Below are 19,693 nucleotides of genomic sequence, written 5' to 3'. Positions count from 1 at the left end.
TGTGTGTGTGTGTGTGTGTGTGTGTGTGTGTAGTCAGAAAAAAAACAACCATAACTATTTCACAATCTCATTATAAGAGTGAATTTAGTTACTTTTAGATGTTATTTTGTTGCTTTTAGTCAGATATTTGCTACTTTTAGCTTTTAGCTAGGTTGTTTTTGCATCTTTTTAGCTAGTGTTTTAATTTTTTTCATCAGTTTCAACTCATTTGACAAATTTTCACTCAAGTCATTCACTGTATTTTTGCAGCAAATAACATTTTTTTCTCATTTTACTTTAATTTCAGCTCATTTTAAACAACAAAACAATTTCAGAAACGATGCTATTTCAGTCCATAATGCCGAATTGKGGTAGCAATCGTGCAAACTTCTCTGTATGGATGGGTAAATAGATAGATATTTTACTAATCCCAAGGGAAATTCAAACAGCCAGCAGCCATTGATATAAAATGACACAGGAACAAACAGAATCTCTCATAAAGATACTTTAAAGCCCTAAAAAAGAACCAATCACTGAGTGCCTCCTCCTGCCACCGGGGAGAAAWTTGAGGGGGAAAAAACAAAAAAATAATATTATTTGTTGTAGCCTCATTATTTTCATACTTTTGAACTCTGCCTTGATTTTTATCAAATAAAACAGCCGTTTGTGACTTTTTAGCCACTTGAGGGCAGCAGTGAAATGTTATGGTTAACGTTACCTGATAATTTATAGATTAAAATAAAGGGCTTCATCCTTTAAATCCGACTGAACACCACAAACTTTAGCTTCCTCTAAATACAACAAAAGGGAAACTAGACTTGGTTGCAAAATATCTACTTTGTATGCAAATATAATGAGCTTAGCAAAACACTAGTACTAAAATACCAAAATATATACTAAAATAAAAGCCTTTTATTTATTATTGTCTATTTTCATTGTTGATGAAGTTCATATAGTAGATTATTTAGTGCCACTTAGTTATTTAAGGAATCATATCCAGGTGTTTATGTTTTAGGGGCTTCAAACTTTCAGATCCACTTCAGCTGAGGCTCCCGCTGAGCTTCAGAGAGCTGATGAAGGAAATCCAGGTCAGCTACATTGTCTTAGACCTGCTTTCACAGAAATTGTGTTGGAAGAGTAGAGACGCTGGTATAAATAATTAATTACGCTTTGATATTGCTGTTGGTCCAGAGGGAGGACATAAAAAAAACAACCAAAACTCTGTAAAAGCTTTAAATTTTGTGTTTATAGCTTCAGTACATATATTTTAACCCAGGATTGATCCGTTTATGTGTTTGGAAACAGAAGAAAGAACAGAAAATGTCTTACTTTTGTGCACGTGATGATATTTCCACGCACACTCTCCCATCCCAGGCACAGAAGGGGTCTCTGGCGAAGACGCAGTCGTAACAGGAAGTGTACCTCTGACAGGCTGACATCGGCACCTGAACAACTCCGGAGTGGGAGCCAACGTAGACGCTCCTCTGTGAAGCGAAACGTAAACAGTCGTTTAGTATTAAAGCTGTCATCTAGACTGGAAGCTAAAGAATTCCCGTTATTCGTAATCACCTGAAGTGAGGATATGACCATGCTCTCAACCGGCTGCGGTTTGTCAAACATCTGCAACTCCTCAATGATGTGAACGTCTCCATCAATGTCCACGGCTCGGTGCAGCCATCCGTCGTCTGCGAGACAAACACGTTACGATAACAAACGYAAAAAAAAKKCAAKGCTTTTATTRGCCGTAAGATCTGCCCGAACGTCACCTGTTCCCAGGAACAAAACAGTGTAAAGTTTTCCGTCCAGCGCCGGTTCTTTGTGCGCCGCGATCTTGACGTAGTTGACGCTCCTCTTGAACATGAGGGGGCTCCTGCCGAGCGGGTGCACCTGTTTGGCCATCAGCGGGTGCCTCCGGGCGAAGGTGAGGACGCTGTCTGGAAGGTCTCGAGACGAGTTTATGCTCTGTGACCTGTGCAGATCTGTTATACACTGTGGACACAGAAATAATRGCTGCGTTTGATTAAACCAGGATGAAAAAAGAAAAGAAAATAATTAATCTGATGWACGMAGAACAAAACAATGAAACTTACAGATCCAGGTCTCGGCTCCGGGACTTTTCCCGTGTATTCCCTCCACTTTGAATCCTGCACCTCCATGTACGGCCCGTCGAAAACTTTATGTACATCTGAGAAGGCGTACTGGCAGATGGCGGAGGCTTTGATATTCTTCCTGAAATATAACCCAACACCCCAAAGACAGGTCCAGAGGACACACTCAGGATTAATGATTCAGAGACGGAGCGACACGGAGAGATCTAAGACGAAAACCACWGCCGAGATCCAATTTCAGACACATCTCAAATCATCAATGATGAGTAAAAAAAAAAGGCAGGACTGAGCTCGTGTCTGTGTGTCATGATGGGAGTTTTTTGATTTTAATGGTCACTTTTTCCTTCCTACACCTATTATCCGGACCAGGAGGAAGCCGAACTAAAATAACCCAGTTGCAGTGAGTCATATATAAAAATGCCCTATTTGTGGGTTTTTGGTGCCACACCTGTGAAAGGAAGGAGTTGGAACAGGTAGTCAGGAACCAGGTGACTCGTAGTCTGATGCCAAAAGGGGAGATTAGCACCTGGGGTGAGGAGGGGTGGGGGTGGGGGTAATGGTCTTCGTCACATTGAGATCTATTGTGTTCCCACCTGAGTCTTTAAATGTGAGGAAAAACGAGACGGGAGTCTTCAGAAGTGTCGAATGGCGTTGCTCGAGGGGTTTACTCATTCCGGCGTGTTTGAGCCGTACTCACACAGGTGCACGTTTTCATTTAAAAGAAATGTTTTTAAAAACTTTAACGTCYCATCGCAATGCTGTCCTCCCCCCAGCCAGGATCTGAACACCTCCGGGACGTTTTCCTGCACCATGACTCTGCACATCAGCAGAAACACACTCCCATATTATCTCTGAGCTTCACAACAGCTCCCTTTTGAGACAAAAACAGGTGATTTTTTTTATGATCAGGTAATTACTTTTACACTTATTTAACCTCAAAACATCTTGGTTTGACTTAATTTATGCAATCTTTGTTTTAAAGCCTGAAAGAAAAAAACAAGTAATTTGAAAAAGAGTTCCTTAATTAGTGTTTTTAGTCATAAAAATGTGCAAAAACTTAACTATTAAGCCATTTAACTAACAAAAAGCCATTTAAACCCTTGTTGACATTAAAGCAACAAGAAATTGTTCATGTTTTTAAATCTCTTAGAGAGATCAAAACAAAATTATTGGAAACTGGCATTTACATCTAAAATCKCTCATCTGTATGTATTGTTTGCTTTTTGTGTCTGCTTTAAACAACTACTTTTACCCATCTTATTTAAATTTAGGAAAATCTCAARGTGAGGACTCAGTTGTTGTTCTTTAATTTTCCTTACATGCTTCTGGCCTCTTCAAAGATGCAATAAAAAGAAATATTACTGCTTGAAAACGAAAACAGAAATCAGTGAGTGGCATTAAGAGATTTTCCTTCCCGGGGACAGTTTAAACACTCACCGTGCTTCTGTTTGACGGAAGATTTTCTGTTCGCAGCAATCTGCCAAACTCCACTTCGAAACAACTTAACGCAGCCTAACACAGAGTTTCATTCCATTACAGAAAATAAATCATTCAATCAGTTCAAKGACAACTCATGAATCATTTCCTGTCCTTTCACTGTCTCTCTGGGCTGCAGCTGTTGTTGATTATTTGGGAGACGACGTTCATYGAGTCTCCGCATGACTCGAAACATTTCCTCGCGTGAGTCTCAAAATAGTTGCAAAGTTGTCACAGGCATCTCGAACCCTTTTGAATTCTGTTGCAAACTTCTCAAATTCATTTCCACATTTTCTCAGTTTCGATGTCTCAAACTCGTCTAAAGTCTCTGAAGTGAAGTTACGTGGAGTGTAATGGAAAACCACTCGTGGAAATGGGCCATTAGTGTACAATGTGATCAAAGSTAGCTTAGACTGCAGTTATGAAAGCTGTGTACCCTCTAAACTAGCCGTGCAAAACTTGTCTGATGCTCACTTGGTTTCAAACACTCCGAGTTTCCTAAGACTGGTACTGAAAATTTGTTGATTTTCTCTCAATTTTGAGTCGCCAACTGTCTCCGACAGCACAGCCCAGCGACATCAAGACCATTTCTTACCATTCCAGACCGAAGATGCCATAAAAAACGCTGCTCTGAGCGTCTCTCCCCTGCAGGACGAACACGTCGCGCAGGATGTTGAGGTGCAGCTCGTATTCTGGGACCGAACARACCATCCTGGCCTTGAGGAAGGTTGTCCACTTCCTTTGCAGGGTCCTCTGTCCTCCCCAGTCAGTCTGCGAGGCACACGGGACAGAGAGAATGCGCGACACAGATGATTACAGACACGTTATCAGGGAAAAGTGAAGGAAGGCTTCTGAAAGCGGAGGTGGATGTGGAAGCTCAGACTGTGACTACTTCCTCTAATTGCATTTCAGCTGCAGCGGGAGGCAGCGAGCTGCGTCTCGGCAAAAAGAGTCATTTAGTGCACCTCGCAAAGAGAACAGAGATGGAGGCTTTCTTTTTTTTTCTTTTTTTTCTTTACAGCCTCATCTTTCTGTGTTTGTGTCTTTGGGGGGACATCTGCCATTCATCAAAATGCACCGCCTGCCTCAACCTCCCACACACACACAAACCCTCTCCTGAAAAAAGTAGCTAAAATCAACACACGTACAAAACATTAGGATGTTTCCATCAGATGAATTTCCTTCTAACAAGCCTAAAAAAWTTTCTAAAACAGAGTTTCAGGGGAAAATCAGCTTTTTTACATTGAAATGATTCTTGTTATTATTGAGCACAAAGCTTAAGGGGTGTGCTGGCAGATTATAATTTATGTCAGTCAAAGCAGGAGTAAGAGGGAACGTATAATAAATGCCTAGAGTCAAGATTGCAAATCATGCTGCAGTTATAGAAAAAAAAAGCTTTTCTCTGCTAGAGATATACGGAAACATCCAAACATCCAACGTTAATAAGGTGCGTCGGCTTTCGGGGTCAGCGGAAGCTCCTTTCACTCGTGTCATTATTCCGTCTCTGCAAAAATAGGTCACGGCTGGCGGTGAACTCGGCGAAGATACAGAGCTCCGGTTGCTGAAATGGCAAGTCTTACGGGGCCAGAGGCGAACGCCGGTCGCTGCGATCCGCAGCGCTTCCTGCAGCCAGCGTGGCGTCTGGCTCGCCACGGGGCAGAGCTGGCTGGGGACCGGCTCGACATCTGCATTTTCTGCCGCGTCCTATTTCGGTCTGAGTTATTACGCCCTCGACTGTTCTGACAACTTCACACAGCACCCATGAAGCCAGATAAAAAGGGCTCCTTTTTATAGAAATTACTTATTTTTTTTTTCCTTTTTTTWTGAGGGGAGGGAAACCAAGAGAATACCAAAATGTTGGCAGTTTGTTTAAAAAGATTTCAAGAAAGTTTTTTAAACTAAGAACTTTTTGGTGCAAAACTGACATTTAAACACTGTGCAGCTGCATGTTTACCTCCATAATTTAGCTTGATTCTCTTTTATTCAAGACACAGAATAACGAGAGCATCACAGAGATGCAACGTAATGGAGCTCTTTATGACAGCATAAAGTAGAAACTACTACTTTCTGCTCATACGCCCACTTTACAATGAAATATTTGCTGCATTCAAGCTTCAGGCCTTAAGGAGACAAGGCCATGATGTGCAGCTTTAGAGGAATATTTTTAATAATTGATTTAAATGTAAACAAATATTTTACTAGAATATGAGTTGCATAAACACTGCATAAAATGAAAGGTTAAAGAAAAAATGTCAAGTTTAAGGCTCCTGTTTTACAAGAAACACTTCAGCTTGTTTATGAGATGAAATTTATGGGAATTGGCTGATGGGTATTTAACCCAAAATCATTTACTCAAAATACTGTGCACTATTGAGGTATTTTTTTATGATTTTTTAAGAAAATAAATCTGATAAATCCTATATCCTACAAAGGCAAATGTGTCTGGACTTGTTCAGCAGCTTTTTTTCCTTCCCTACAAAAAAAAAAGGCTTCTGGTCACTTCTTTGATCACAGAAACTGCAGTCTCGATGGCACAATATGGCTCGTAGTTTGCCTGGAAACAGTGTCGCAGAAAGAGTGAAAAAACTGGGATTCGAGGCGTCCAACTGCTGCTTCATTCAGCACTGAAATTACTGTCAGAGCAGAGAGTGGCAGCTCATTTCACCCTGCATCGCTGACATAAAGCGTCAGATAATCCCGTGATTTCTGCACGCGGACGTCTGGCATCTTTCCTCCTCCTTCATCTCGGGCTTTCTGTCAATGACCTTTCAGGAACAGGGGTTTGCAAATCTGTCTTTGTTGGGCTTAATCTCCCGGTGAAAGCGTTAAAAGTGATTACGGTCACTCCCAGTTTCGGGGGGTTTCTGACCTTGCAGACTCGGGCGACCCGGGACACCTTGGTCTGGCTCGGGTAGGCGATCTGCTCCTGGCTCCTCTCCGTGAAGAAGAAGTAAATCTTGTCGTCGTCGCCGACGGAGCTGTTGATGCTCTCCCTCAGCAGCACAGAGCCCACGAAATCTGCCTCTGAACACACACACACACACACACACACACACACACACACACACGCGCACACACACAGATCCACATGTCCAAACACAGATATTAGCAGTCTGAAAAGTGTCTCCTTGGAAACTGAAAATGAAGCTTTGTGTTTGACTGAATCACAACAAGTAAAAAAAAACATTTAAGAGCTGRGGCGCAGTGCATCTTTTATGCGTCTCATTTACCACCCGAGCGACAGAAACCGTTTCTATTAACTTTAAATGAAAATAAATTGTATAAATCAGTGTCTTAGCACTGCTGTTTAGCAAATCGCCATCAATTCTGAGGATTATTTACCAAGAAGCCAGCGGGTGGGAGCCTCCTCTGTCCTGAGCGTGGGAAAAGGGAAGACTCTGCGGATGTCCGGCGAGCTGCGAAACTCGTACTGAGAGGCCGTGAACATCTCACCGTCTATTTAAACCAATCAAAACAAAACAAACAATCAACTGGACTGCGTCACAGTTAACATGTTTTTAGCATGTTTATACACCTTTACACGTCTGGATAAAGTATAAACTTGAAAATAAATCTTTGCAGACGCCAAACATGACACTTTAGATCATTAGAGAGACCAATAAAATGGGAAAACTAGAAGTGGCCAATCACAGTTTGTGCCGCCATCTTGGTAGGTGCTACGCAGCATCTTCTGAAAAAAAGCCCTAAACTCAACCAAGAATCCCAATGTTTTGCCTTTAARTGTTAAAATGATCAGAACCTCCACTTCAAAGGACACATTATTGCATTTAACAACATTATGCCATATTAGTTTACAAATCATTAAAGCAATGATATTGCAATGTTGTTTTTGTGTTAACCTCATGCTGTCAAAAAATTATTCATAAATCAAAACATTTTATAAAATAAAATACCGAATTTGTGTACAGTGTGGACAGAAGCTCAGTTATCCTTGTCTAAGCACTGATTAAAGAAGGCCTAAAAATGACCAGAATTATGAGGAGAAAAGCTACAACATATAGGTTGAAATTATTATTCTTATTGCTGTTGACAGAAAAAAAAAATTTAACTAAAGAGTACTGGAAAGACTACAGCACCTACTGAGTTAAAKACTAGATTACTTGTAAGAAGTGACACCTAGTTCATCCTTCCTAGGCCTATCTATGAGTAAAACTCATCATAAAACGATGGTATGGGGATGGTAGAGCACCAAGACGATGTTTAATTGGCTCAAACAGCGCACTCACAGATAGCTGGGGGCACTTCCTGCAGGAATTTTCTAATTCTACCCAGAACTGATGATGGTTTAAGGATAAAAGGAACTCTGACTAGTTGGAATATTGGACATTATTTGATAAACATTTACTTCAACTATAAAAACAAGACTCAAAATACTGCAGGCTGTTTAGCTTTTATAAATTAAAATATAAAWTGTCACATGGACGTCGCCATGTAATTTGCARGGCAAAGCATGCTGGGTTAAATAATAATGCTTGGTGCTCAAATGTGAGAAAGCAAGTTCTACCCAGCTTGAACATTAATTTTGGACAATATCTGACAATCAACCTTTTTAAATGAAGCCAGAGTGAGATGACAGAGAGAATGTAGAGCTGACGCAGCATGAAACTGAAAATATTAGAAGACAACAAACCCGCTTCATGGAAGGAGAACCTCAGCATTAGCCTGTTGGCTTTTGTGTTAGCGCCATTAGCTCAGGAAGTAACTATAATAATAGTAACTTGGGAGCTGACACTATTATTTTTAGCTCGGAAGCTAACGCCACAAACATATTAATAATACATATATGGAGTTAGTGCCCAATGTAATGCTAATAATATTAACCCTGGAGCTAATGCTAATAATATTAGCTTGGTACTAATGTCTCACACACACACACACACACACACACACACACACACACACACACACACACATATATATATGTCCCAAGCCATCTACAACAGGTAAGATATTGATAACCTTATCACAGAACACCACTTCAAAATGCTGTCTAGTTGCAACTTTAAATTGCAGTTTGTCTTTTTTTTCTTTTTAATCTGATGTGAGATTAAAAAAAGAGACATGATGGAGACGTACCAATGAGAAGACCAGTGTGTCCCTTCGCCGGATCGTAAGGACACCTGTCTCTGCCCTCCTCAAATCCAGAGGAGAAGCTGAACCTCTCTGCGTCCTTACAGGAGATAAAAAAAAATTTAAAAAATAACCCCACTTTATTCTTTTCATTTCAGTTTGACTCGCAGCTACTCCGGCACTGAACCATGTGAGCTCTTACTATGTAAGCACAGAGAGGTCGGAAGGCGTTGGTTCCACACACGTACAGGTGAGTTTCGTTGTATCGCTGCAGAAAGCGGACGTGGTTGTAACACTCCGTCTGCAGAAAACAGTGGAAAACAATAAAGGTCAGCGCATGCTGGGAGGTAATAAATGCAAATAATTTTAATTTTAAATGTTCACCCTGACTTTTTGAAACAAATCTACAAGGCAAATGAAAAGCTTATCCTCKTGCATTTGGTGTTGTTTTCTTCTCAGTAACAGGATGAAAAGACTTTTCTAAAGATAAAATCATAAAAACTGAGAGCAAGGTTGCAMGTTTGTACCTGATTGTCTCTGCCTTTGTTGAGACACTGCTTCTTCTGTTCGGGGGAAGCGTTCCAATCAATCTGGAAACAATGGGGTGTAATAGGAATGAGTCAGTCAGTTCAATAAATAAAAAAGAAGGGGAGGGTGATTAATAGGCTGTACAGATAGACTGGATGGGAGAGATAAATAAAGGGAAACAAACGTCTGAATAAACAGAAAGAGGGGATAGAAGGACAGCACACTTAATTTTCTGGCTGCATCAATAGATTCTGCCTGTCTTCAGTAACCCTTTCTATAAACGCCTGGTGCATTTAAGCCAATATCTGTAAAAACTGGGGGAACACAATGGGATTTACTCGGTCCGCTTAAGGGCTATTATTAGTTTGTTCTCCTTCAATCCTCCTCTTGAAACGTGCAAAATTGGATTTTCTGTTTCTGGAGTAACTGGAGGTCACTCACTGTGAGGTTTGCAGGCGAGGAGATGTTGGAGGTGTTGAGTGCGTACAGAGCCCCTCGGCCCCCCACGTACAGCAGCCCTGCCTCCTCCTCCAGCAGCAGGGTGCTGTAGTTCTGGGAGGAGCCGGCGAAGTAACAGCTGCCCATCAGACCTGCAAACATATAAATCACGTTACTGCACGGCTCAAACTATGATGTATTTCTGACCTGGTTTGATAATGACGGCCAAAATTAAGACTATTGCGCAACCATCGGTGGGTTGTAGCAAAAGGCTATATCTATTCCAAAGCCAGCTACTGATCTGACTAATGATGGGCCTGCACCGGTAACTGAAAGGCAGCTACGGCAAATAAGAAGGAGATTAATATGTGTTAGCAATGGAGAAGCTAGAGACTAGCATGTCTAGGCTGGTCACCTGGATTGCCTACTCCTTCTGCTTTCAATTACCATGGATAGGCTGTTGTTAGCATTGGAGAGGCTGACGTCTAGCACGCCTTTGCTGTAGTGATGTCAATATCAGAAGTGAATCAAGAGAAGCCGGCAATTAAAAAGGCTTTTCTTAACAACACTAAAAATGAGGGGTTTTATTAACACACAAACTATTTATATTTGCCAGATTAAACTAAAGCATGAGYCTACAGATGATAATAAGTTAAGAGCTGTTTGAGAGTTAAGGGTCCGGAGCTGTTCCACGAGAGCCGACTCTCTGAAAAGAGACAAAATTCCCATCACTACTAGGCTGGTCGCTCGATTTATTAGACACGTGCTTTAAATATAAAAAACAAGAAAAATGGTTGACATACAAAGTTCATAAGCAACATCATCCATTGACAGGTGTACCTTTGACAGAATTTACTGGTGTTTGACATGAGGTCAAGCATAGATATTAAACATATACACAATATTACAACGAAGCATTAGGTTCAGACTAAGAGNAACGTGTTTTTGACGGTGAAATCGCATTCGGTGTTAACGCAGTATTAGATAGAATTTAATGTTTAACATAACGTCAAGCATAGATATTAAACATATACACAATATTACAACGAAGCATTAGGTTCAGACTAAGAGTTTTTTATTTTAATTATAGGAATAAAGTCAGAATATTATAACTCCTACATGAAAAAACAATCTAACCACTGCGTAAAAACGACGACTGTTGGGCATCTAGTGAGGTTATATTTCGGTATCGGTTTTGCAAATAAGYAAATACTTAATCTTTTAACACACGTGTCAAAATCAAGGRTCGAGGGACGCATTTGGCCCATGGGTGGCTTCCATTCCGCCACTTAAAAAGTAAAAGTTAGTTAAATTAAAAACATTTTTTTTTACTTAATTAAAAAATGAAAAAAGTATTTATACTTTGAATTATGAGTCAATATAACAAAATTAACACATTCAAAAGGTGAAAGATAGTAATACTTGTCCAGCCCCTGAGCTGTTGTCTTTTAGTAACTGTAGCCCCCCTGCAATTTAGTTGAATAACCTTGTATGAATGTCTCAAGCTGCTTTAAAGCCAGCATTGACCATYAACTACATCTCCCATAATGCATGTCYACTCTAGATGGGAATTCCTTGTCGGAAAGCGGGAGAGTTCAGAATTCAAGAATTACCACAACTCAAAAGTGAGTAAAACTTTTACTTTTAATAGTATTTCTGTATTATTTATTTCACATTTAGTCAGTCGTACACGTATTACTTTTCAGTGTTTACAAGAAGACGTGTTAAAWCGCTGTTTCCATGCAGMAAATACCAGGTAGAGCTCAGTTAGTGTTTGTTAGCAGTGCTCAGCCATAACACATATTAGTAGTCTCCTCTTCATTTACCTCTCAGTTATCGTGCAGGCCTGTCATTTATCAGATAAGTAGCTGGTTTTGGAATAGATATAAGCATATCAAACCGGGTCAGACAAATGRCAAGACTTTATGGTTTTATTTGTTGCTCCAGTTAAATCTGCAGATCTCACTAAAGCTCATGATAAAAGGAAACCTGGTGTCTCCACACCCTAAATGAGCATCAGRGTGACTAGTCAACAACAGATCTCAGTGCTGGCAGCAGTGACTTGGGGGTCGCCACAGTGATTACTGAGAAGAGAGACTCAGTTTGGTGATGGGAGGCCACGAGGAAAAGCTCAATTTTAGGGCATTCAGCAAGAATCGTGCCCTAATACTGCCAAATCAAATCAGCGCGCTGCCAGAGCATCATGCCTGCAGAGCCTGTGGATACATGTGAAAGAGATTCATATAGTAAGTAGGACAAATAAGGGTTTCTGCACAGCCACGGAGCTAAAGTGGTGGATGCGGTTCCAGACCAACAGATCGTTCAACCGCTGGGAAATATGTAGCTCAGAGCAGAAAACTAAATATCTGAACGCACCCCGAATGTGCTGCAGAACCTCAAAAAACGGGGGCAGCTCTGCACCGCTGCTGTGAGACGGAGAAAAGGAGGACATTTGGTTTTTTCCCTTTTTTTCTTCTTTTCCTCCTCTGGGTGCAGAAGCTCTCCCTCTGCGCAGAAGTAGGTTGTTGATTTGCACTCAAAGTTGGTGAACTAAGACATTAAGAAGAATAAAACAACAGAAGCGAAGGTATCAGCAGTGTTAGGTTGAGGGAAACCAGCCTGCAGAGAGCAGATGGGCACATTAAACCCTTGTCCACCTCTTTTTCTTCTCTGTTTGTCGTAAACTGATGAGAAGGCCTCCAAGCGATAAGGAAACCTACACAGGCCTTTTTATCCGGACCTGATGGAGCGGGTCCAAACACGGGAGGATCTCTGGGCTGCAGAGAGAGCCGAAGTGTTGCAATCTGCCTTCAGACAGAGAGATGCGCACGGTACGCAAGTTTGTAAACAACAATTAGGAAGTTCTCGTCAGTTGTTCATGTTAGGTCAATAATAAAAAGTAAATAAAATTTGAGCTTCCAGAGTCACTGGCATTTAAAAATGTCAGGTGATTATTGCTCCTGTCAGAAACTGTGGTTTTAGTTTTGCTTTGGTTTCAAGTTTTTCTTCCCTTTTTTCCTGTTCTTTGTCCTCTTTTGTTTATGAAGTCAAGAGTTTTGTTTATTCCTCTTCAATTTACACATATATCTTTTAACTACGTGTTTGTGTCCACTTCACAGCACTTTTTGAAGGTGTTGTTATGACAAATCGAGCTTCAGTTTTTGTTTTTGTTTAATCAAACAGCAGTGAGTCACTTGGTTATTCCTGAAGCTTTCATTTAAAATAGCTGTGATGATAACGAGTTCGGACAGTGATTCTCCAAGCTTGTTTGAGCTGACATGATGAAACCCGATATGATGAAATCAGTTTTTAAGTTTTAGATTTCACGTGGAAAGGGTCATCTCGGCCACATGTCTGCTGGTCTAGCTGTCACATGGGCAGAGTGGTCAACGGTGGCAGTTCTGTTCAGCTCACAGGAAGATACTGAGTCATAATGTAGCTGTGAGGATGGCAGCATTCACTCTATTGTCCAGCTGCTTAAACAAAAAAAATCTGTGCTGTTTCACTCATATTTTACTCATTTATATACAAAAAACTTGATCAGGTTTAGTGTGCTATGACCAGTGGGCACAGCTAACTAAAAAGTTAGCTTGGCTAACTCACAATCTAAAAATATAGCTTCGCTAATGCTAAACTTGTAAAATAACTAGCAGAAGCTACAACTAAACAACTAATCAAGCAAAAAAATAAATAGCTGAAGCTAATGTTAACTACAGAAGAGCATTGAATTCACCAAATAGAAAAAACTTAAARGCTTGATCTCATAATTTCAAGATCTGGATCTCATAGTTACGAGATCTTATATCATAATAATGAGTAAATATCTCATAATTACGAGAAAAGATCTCATAATTTTGAGAAAAGATCTCATAATTACGAGATCCTAATCTCGTAATTATGAGATACGTTAAGGAGAGTCATAGCTGATCTACACTGCAGGAAAAGTGAACAATGACTGCTTTCGCATGATTTCATTTCCTCTTGACGTATATGAGACACTAGCGCATACTGAGTTCACTTCATGTGGATCATGGTGTTGTGTCTGTAGGTTTTATTAATAAATCCACCTGCACACCAGTCTACGGGAGTTCAGTTTAGTTCAGCTTCGGCAAAAACACAACACCGACACTCAACTTCCTTAACCTGTAGTGATATTTCCTGTTTCAGTAACTGGATATTTCAAAATAAGACAAATGAYTCCCATTCAATACAGTCAGAACAAAACATTACAGATGGCATTAATATACCGGTATGTCGACATTACACTGGTTGGGCGAAAGCCCATTCTGCTGGACGTTGCTCTCRTCCTGCAGTACGAGATACTTGGGCTATAAGTAGCTAATGCAACTGAAATGTGTTAAACTACATCCTGTACGTATCATCATAACTTTATTAAACTTTGGTGGATAAACATTAAACAGCTCGATCTGGGCATCGCACGTTCGATTACGCCACATACACATCCAGGAGGAACATAAACTCTAAACAATAGTTACTTTTATTACATCCAGTACCTYCTCAAAAACATACATCCTCATCTTTTCTCCTAATTGTGAGAGCTTTTATTATAATTATGAGATCCTGATCTCATAATTGTAGATAAGGAATCTATTTTTTAATTTGGTGAATGCAATGCTCTTCGAAATAACAGCCAGTCAGGTAAAATTTAGCTGAAGCTAACGCTAATAGCCATCCAAGTTAAAAATAGCTGAAGCTAATTACTACCCACTAAGACYACTGTCATAGGCATCACTCATCTTCAAGCTGAAAACTGGAAGGACTGAAATGTTGATGTTAGTTTGTTAGTTAGCTGTTAGCAAACCTAAGATTGGCAAAACCTAATTTAGTGGAAGCTAATTGGTCCAATAACAGTTTTCAAAGTTAGTGAAAAAACTAATGAAATAGTTAGTTCCCTTATTAGCTGTTAGCTGATAAGCAGACTTTTAATATTTGTGACCTTTGTACTTTTTGAATTATTATTATTTTGAATTATTATTTTTAGTTTATTCAATTTCCCCCAAAGAATTAGTTTGTAAAAAAAATCCTTCTCTGAAATCCTCATAAAGCTTACTTCTTCCTTATTTGTCTTCTTGTGCTCCTTTTAGCTAATGTCTTCCTAATTTTAGTTTAGAAACTTTGACCTTTTAGCTGTTGTTTTTGCTAAATTTAGCTTTAGCAATGGTTTTGTAATTTAAGCTTTCAGCTACAGTTTTGCAACTATTTTTAACTTAACTATGGTTTWACTAATTTTGGCTTTTCACTACTTTTTAAAACTAATTGGAGCTTTCAGATCATTTTAATTTCAACCTTAAGTTTAGCTAATTTTACTTTTTATCTATGGTTTTGCCAATTTTAGTACCACCTGTCTAGCTTCATCATTCATTCATTCAGAATTTTTTCAGAAAACATCTTTTTTTCTGCTAACCTTCAATTCTGTCAAAGCTTATTATGATTGTTCAGTACTGCTGCTCAAAGCAACTTCCATAACTTCTCAGAGAGAATACTGCCTTTGTTTCACCTCTACTTTCTCAACCAGTCAGCCTCAGATTTCAGTGATCTTCGTGCGGATAGCCAAAGGTCAGGACACGCCAGGAGGATATCATCTGAAGGGTGGGTGGTGGTAACGAACGCAGCAGGGAATCCACTCACAGACACACAGAATGCAGAAAATAAAACTAAATATGGGCTCAGTTTATATACAAGGAGGACATGACAAAAAGAGTAAATGTGAAAATGTGTACATGCATAAATAATTTAAGGCCAACWGCCTGATTTCATGTTTAAAGAAAAGTTATGCAACTCAAGAAAAAGTAAAGATCCTTCTACCCGTGCGTCATCKACGAGTGAGCAGAAGTCTTGGTTTAATCTTATAAAAATAGCGACTGTATGAAATAACAAGCGCAGCACTGATGAGAGGGTCTGTGCTGACACAAAGCGGCCCTGGCCTCAAGGCTGCAGAGGCTCAGCGACCTTGGTTTCAGATCTGGCTCGGCCGGGTGTTTGCGGTTTTACGCCTCTCGATCTTCAGCGACACGGGGCTCTGGTGCACGAGGAGAGAGAAAACTAATTTTCTTTTTAAGCCTCGGTCTAAAAAAAAAGCTGTCAAATCAAATCGAGGGACGCAATTACAGCTGTTCTCTGAAATCAGCCCGTCGTGGAAGACATGACGAGTTAAGTCTTTTCTTTTTAACCCGAATCACAACACGCTGACACAAAGTGTTGAGCTGCATCCCAAAGAGGCGGGAAAAAAACCTCAAACATGTGACCTTTCAGAATAACAGGAAGGAACATTTTCTAACCTGAGGACACASAGGACAACGTCATTACAGGTAGAAGTCAAAATCGTCAAATCAGGGTAAAATTCTTATAGAGAAGTGGAGCTATGGCGGTTCCTCAATGGGCTCTGACTTGTCGACAAATGACAATAAATAAATGTCCTCCAGGTAGAAAAATCTAACAAGGTTGAGTCTGGTCCTCTYGATGGGTTCTTATTTGCTGAAACATTTATCCAAAAGACTTTGGTTCACTTGTCGCCCTCTTAAAATGCTTAGTGCGAGTATCACTCACCAGGGTACAAACATTAGTTAGGCTGATGGTCCTCCTTTTGCATGTGAACAACCAGTTTGATCCACTAAGCGAAGGTACTGCTCATGGCTTTACCTGAAACTCCTCAAACTGAAGGAGTCTTTTGAATAAAAGACAAAACGTTGCAACCAAAAAGAGCAGAGGACTCATTCTGTTTGGTCCAAATAGTGATGATCGATACTGAAATATCGATACTACAGATACCAGAACTTTATGCTCTAGAATGATACTAAAATAAAAATATTGATACTTTGATACTTCAGTTATTTTACATAATGTATATCATTAACTGGAAAATTGTGGAAAATAACTAATCAGTTCAAATCTTATTTAAATCATATGTGGTTGGAGGGAACTACTTTTTCTTCCGCTTGGGTAATGCATAAGCACAGTGGCACGTGCTCAGTCAGTCACTCAGTCTAGATGTATGGCAGGTCATTTTAACATAAAATCTGCTTTGTCTGACTGTAATTACATTTTAGACGAGGGGTTCCAAAACCTTTTTGTGCCATGTCCCCCCAAACAGCATTAGAGCTGGCCAAGGACCTTCTTGCAAAACCCACAAACAATGCTACAAATTATACAAAGTAACAACTTTTAGAATGTTTTTTCTCACTTTTATTCAAAAATTATTATATTTCTTTAGAATAAGAATTTTAAATTGTGCTGAACAAATACAGGGTTAGGATTAGAAAGACTTTTAAATAAATAAATAAATGTTTTATTTATAAAGCGGCTATTTGAAAAACACTACTTTTTAAGATTTACTAGACACATTATGTGTGATATCACAAAGTCTCAGTATCAGATCATTATTGTCAATACCAGGCAAATCTTACTCGGTATCAGTATCAGAAAGAAAATTGGCAGTATCGAACATCACTACCAAATAGTGACAGAGCTGCTCAAACCAGTRTCAGTTTTGTTGTGGATGTCTCCAACTTGCCTCAAGAGCCCTAAAGTTGCTTTCTGACACCTGCATGGAGCTTTCCTCTGTCTGTTTACCATAAACATAGGAGCAGTTGCCGAGGCGGGTACAAAGTGGGCAACAAAATAATGTGAAAGGCCAGCAATACAGTTTTGAAGGCTTTATCTTCTACTGRTTATCATTAGCCAGGTCACAGAGGCAGCAGGTTCAGGAGAGAAACCCAGACGTTACTTTCCACAGCAACATTTTCCAGCTCATCCTGAGGGACCCCAAGCTTTCCCAGGACAGAGAAGACACATAAGCCCTCCAAAAAAATTCCTGGGCCTCCTACCCGTTTTGGGAGCTGTGATTTTCATAAATTTGGCACCTCAAATTCCAGCTTACAGCCTGCTGGACACTTGGTCAAGTTGAGTGAGACTCCAGCCTGTAACTGAAAATGAGGATGGAGGACAACAGAGCTGCTTCATGGAAGAAGAACCTCAGCTTTCACCTTTTAGCTAAAGCCCTTAGCTTCCAAGCTAATATAGCAAAATAGTATGAGTATGAGCTAAACAGCCTACAGTATTTTTACAGTCTTGTTTTTACAGTTGAAATAAAAGTTTATCAAACAACGTCTAAAGGTACAACTAGACGGGGTTCCCTTTAACTTTTAATAAACCTTTYATATAATAATAATAATAAATTTAACTTTGTTGTGCTGAGATGCTAATAAACAGTCCTTAATAATCCACTGCAGAAAGGACACTTATAGGTACTCCTCGCAGCCCAACTTCAAAGAAAGTATCTATTCAAACAAAACTTGCAGTCCAGCGTACACAAAATCCTTTCTACCTTAAAAAAGGGCAGCTTTTCAGATAAATATAAATTGTCTCTTTTTATTCAGCAGGAAAACAGGCATGAATATGAAATTAGCAACAGAATCTTGCAGTTGTTGACCTACTGTTCCCTGAAGCAAATGTCTTATATCCACAGCACGCACGCACGCACYCACAAGCACTCGCACACACACACTCTTTACTTGGCTCCACAATCAATGAGGAAAGTCAACAGAGCACTGAGGTGTGCCAGATGCCCCGTAGCTTGCAGGCTGGTTTTTATTTACTGTTGTCATCTTGTATGCATGTGCTCCTGTGTGTGTCTGCATGTGTGTGTGAGTGTGTGTGTGTGTACACGCATGTGTTAATGAGAATCTAAGGAGTAGGAGTGAAGAGGTCAGAACAACCGTCCCTCAGAAACATCTGCCAGGTTTCTCTTCACACGTACAGACTTCACGGGTCTTTCAATCATCCCCCCGGATGGAAGCGAAGACACCTCTGTCACTGACTCAGAAGATCTGAGGAGTGTGTGTGTGTGTTGTTTGTGTGTGTGTTGATTGTGCACTGAACCATCACAGGTGGCAAAGACAGAATGCGAAAGCTCATGCTCAGACATATTTGTAATCTTCCATGTGGGGCTCTGGATGATAGTAAATCCTCTGTGTGTTTGACTGTGTGCCACAGTCATTGGCGTGTGTGACTTCCTGTGTGACTCACCGCTCACAGGACTTTTGTGCACGTGACGCACATGCGAACGCACACGTGCTCAAAGTTTTGAGGACAAACGCTTGAAGGAAAAGCTGATTTGATTGCTTCGGACAGTATCAAAGCTGTCACTAAGTTTTTTTTCTTTTTTCGTTTCTTTAACAAGCTCAAGAGTTGGCGGACAGAACTTTGCGTTACGTAAGRAAACATTAGCAAACGTCCCTGAGCACAAAAAAAAAGGGCGAGGGAGTGAAAAAAACGTGAGTTCAGTGGTACGTTGACTGCTGAGTTTGCTGTTCTCAGAGACAACATGTAAGCGTTTGTGGAATTTCTCTCAACAAATAAGTCACCAAAATGTCTCAAATCTTAATTTCCCTCTGCCCACATCGTACCCATCTCGGCTCGCTGTTTACGATTTGATCTTCCGGAGTACACTTTAGAGATGAAGAAAAGCAGCTTTGGAGCAGATTTTAAATGATAATTAGGCTATTTATTATCAGCATGGCTTTTAGACCTGGGAATTCTCCTCAGATGCTTCCAAGCGTACAGCGTTAAATACAGCTCTGGTGCTCTAGAGCGTATGGAAAGGTTCGAGACACCCCAGCAGGGCTGGCAGTATTTGCAAACACTAAGGGTGCTGTGCATCAAGGGAGTGCCACAAATGGGGGACAAATAAAACATTTTATTACTTTTTATCAGAGTATAGTTAYTTTAGTACAGAAAAATCCCTGGTTACTCCTGTTTATGAAGGTAACAGCTGCTCGTAAACATGAACAAGTGTTCCTTGTTGCTGTCAGCGAATGTTGGCATGGTGGACTTCTGGTATTCTGTTCCAAACGAATGATAATGTTAAAGTGGGGGTATTATGTATTTTCCAGGTACATAGTTCAGAACCACAATCAAGTAACTACTTCAGTTGTTATGAAAACACTATATATACTGTATTAAAAATATATTTACTAAAAATCAAGCCTGACTCAGCATAATTGCTGTTTTACAGCAGGTTCCTGTTCTGCAGCACATAAAACACTCAGAAATAC

The 19,693-nt window shown here is 40.1% G+C and overlaps 1 protein-coding gene across 1 annotated transcript in view; it reads right to left on the bottom strand.

Annotated features, from left to right (window-relative positions):
• The window catches only part of sema4gb (sema domain, immunoglobulin domain (Ig), transmembrane domain (TM) and short cytoplasmic domain, (semaphorin) 4Gb), a 47,752-nt gene that overhangs the window by 12,302 nt on the left and 15,757 nt on the right, over nucleotides 1-19,693 (bottom strand). The window contains exons 4-14 of the mRNA XM_014032530.1: nucleotides 9,624-9,772; nucleotides 9,182-9,244; nucleotides 8,857-8,955; nucleotides 8,661-8,754; nucleotides 6,906-7,019; nucleotides 6,433-6,587; nucleotides 4,159-4,334; nucleotides 2,070-2,208; nucleotides 1,746-1,968; nucleotides 1,549-1,664; nucleotides 1,309-1,463 (exon numbers count right to left, since the gene is read on the bottom strand). Of these exons, the coding sequence (XP_013887984.1) occupies nucleotides 1,309-1,463; nucleotides 1,549-1,664; nucleotides 1,746-1,968; nucleotides 2,070-2,208; nucleotides 4,159-4,334; nucleotides 6,433-6,587; nucleotides 6,906-7,019; nucleotides 8,661-8,754; nucleotides 8,857-8,955; nucleotides 9,182-9,244; nucleotides 9,624-9,772 (1,483 nt within the window). The remainder of the gene's footprint in view (nucleotides 1-1,308; nucleotides 1,464-1,548; nucleotides 1,665-1,745; nucleotides 1,969-2,069; nucleotides 2,209-4,158; nucleotides 4,335-6,432; nucleotides 6,588-6,905; nucleotides 7,020-8,660; nucleotides 8,755-8,856; nucleotides 8,956-9,181; nucleotides 9,245-9,623; nucleotides 9,773-19,693) is intronic.

Source organism: Austrofundulus limnaeus, unplaced genomic scaffold (genome assembly GCF_001266775.1).
Source record: "Austrofundulus limnaeus strain Quisiro unplaced genomic scaffold, Austrofundulus_limnaeus-1.0 Scaffold7, whole genome shotgun sequence".
Lineage (NCBI taxonomy): Eukaryota > Metazoa > Chordata > Actinopteri > Cyprinodontiformes > Rivulidae > Austrofundulus > Austrofundulus limnaeus.
This window is presented reverse-complemented; position numbering and strand designations above follow the sequence as displayed.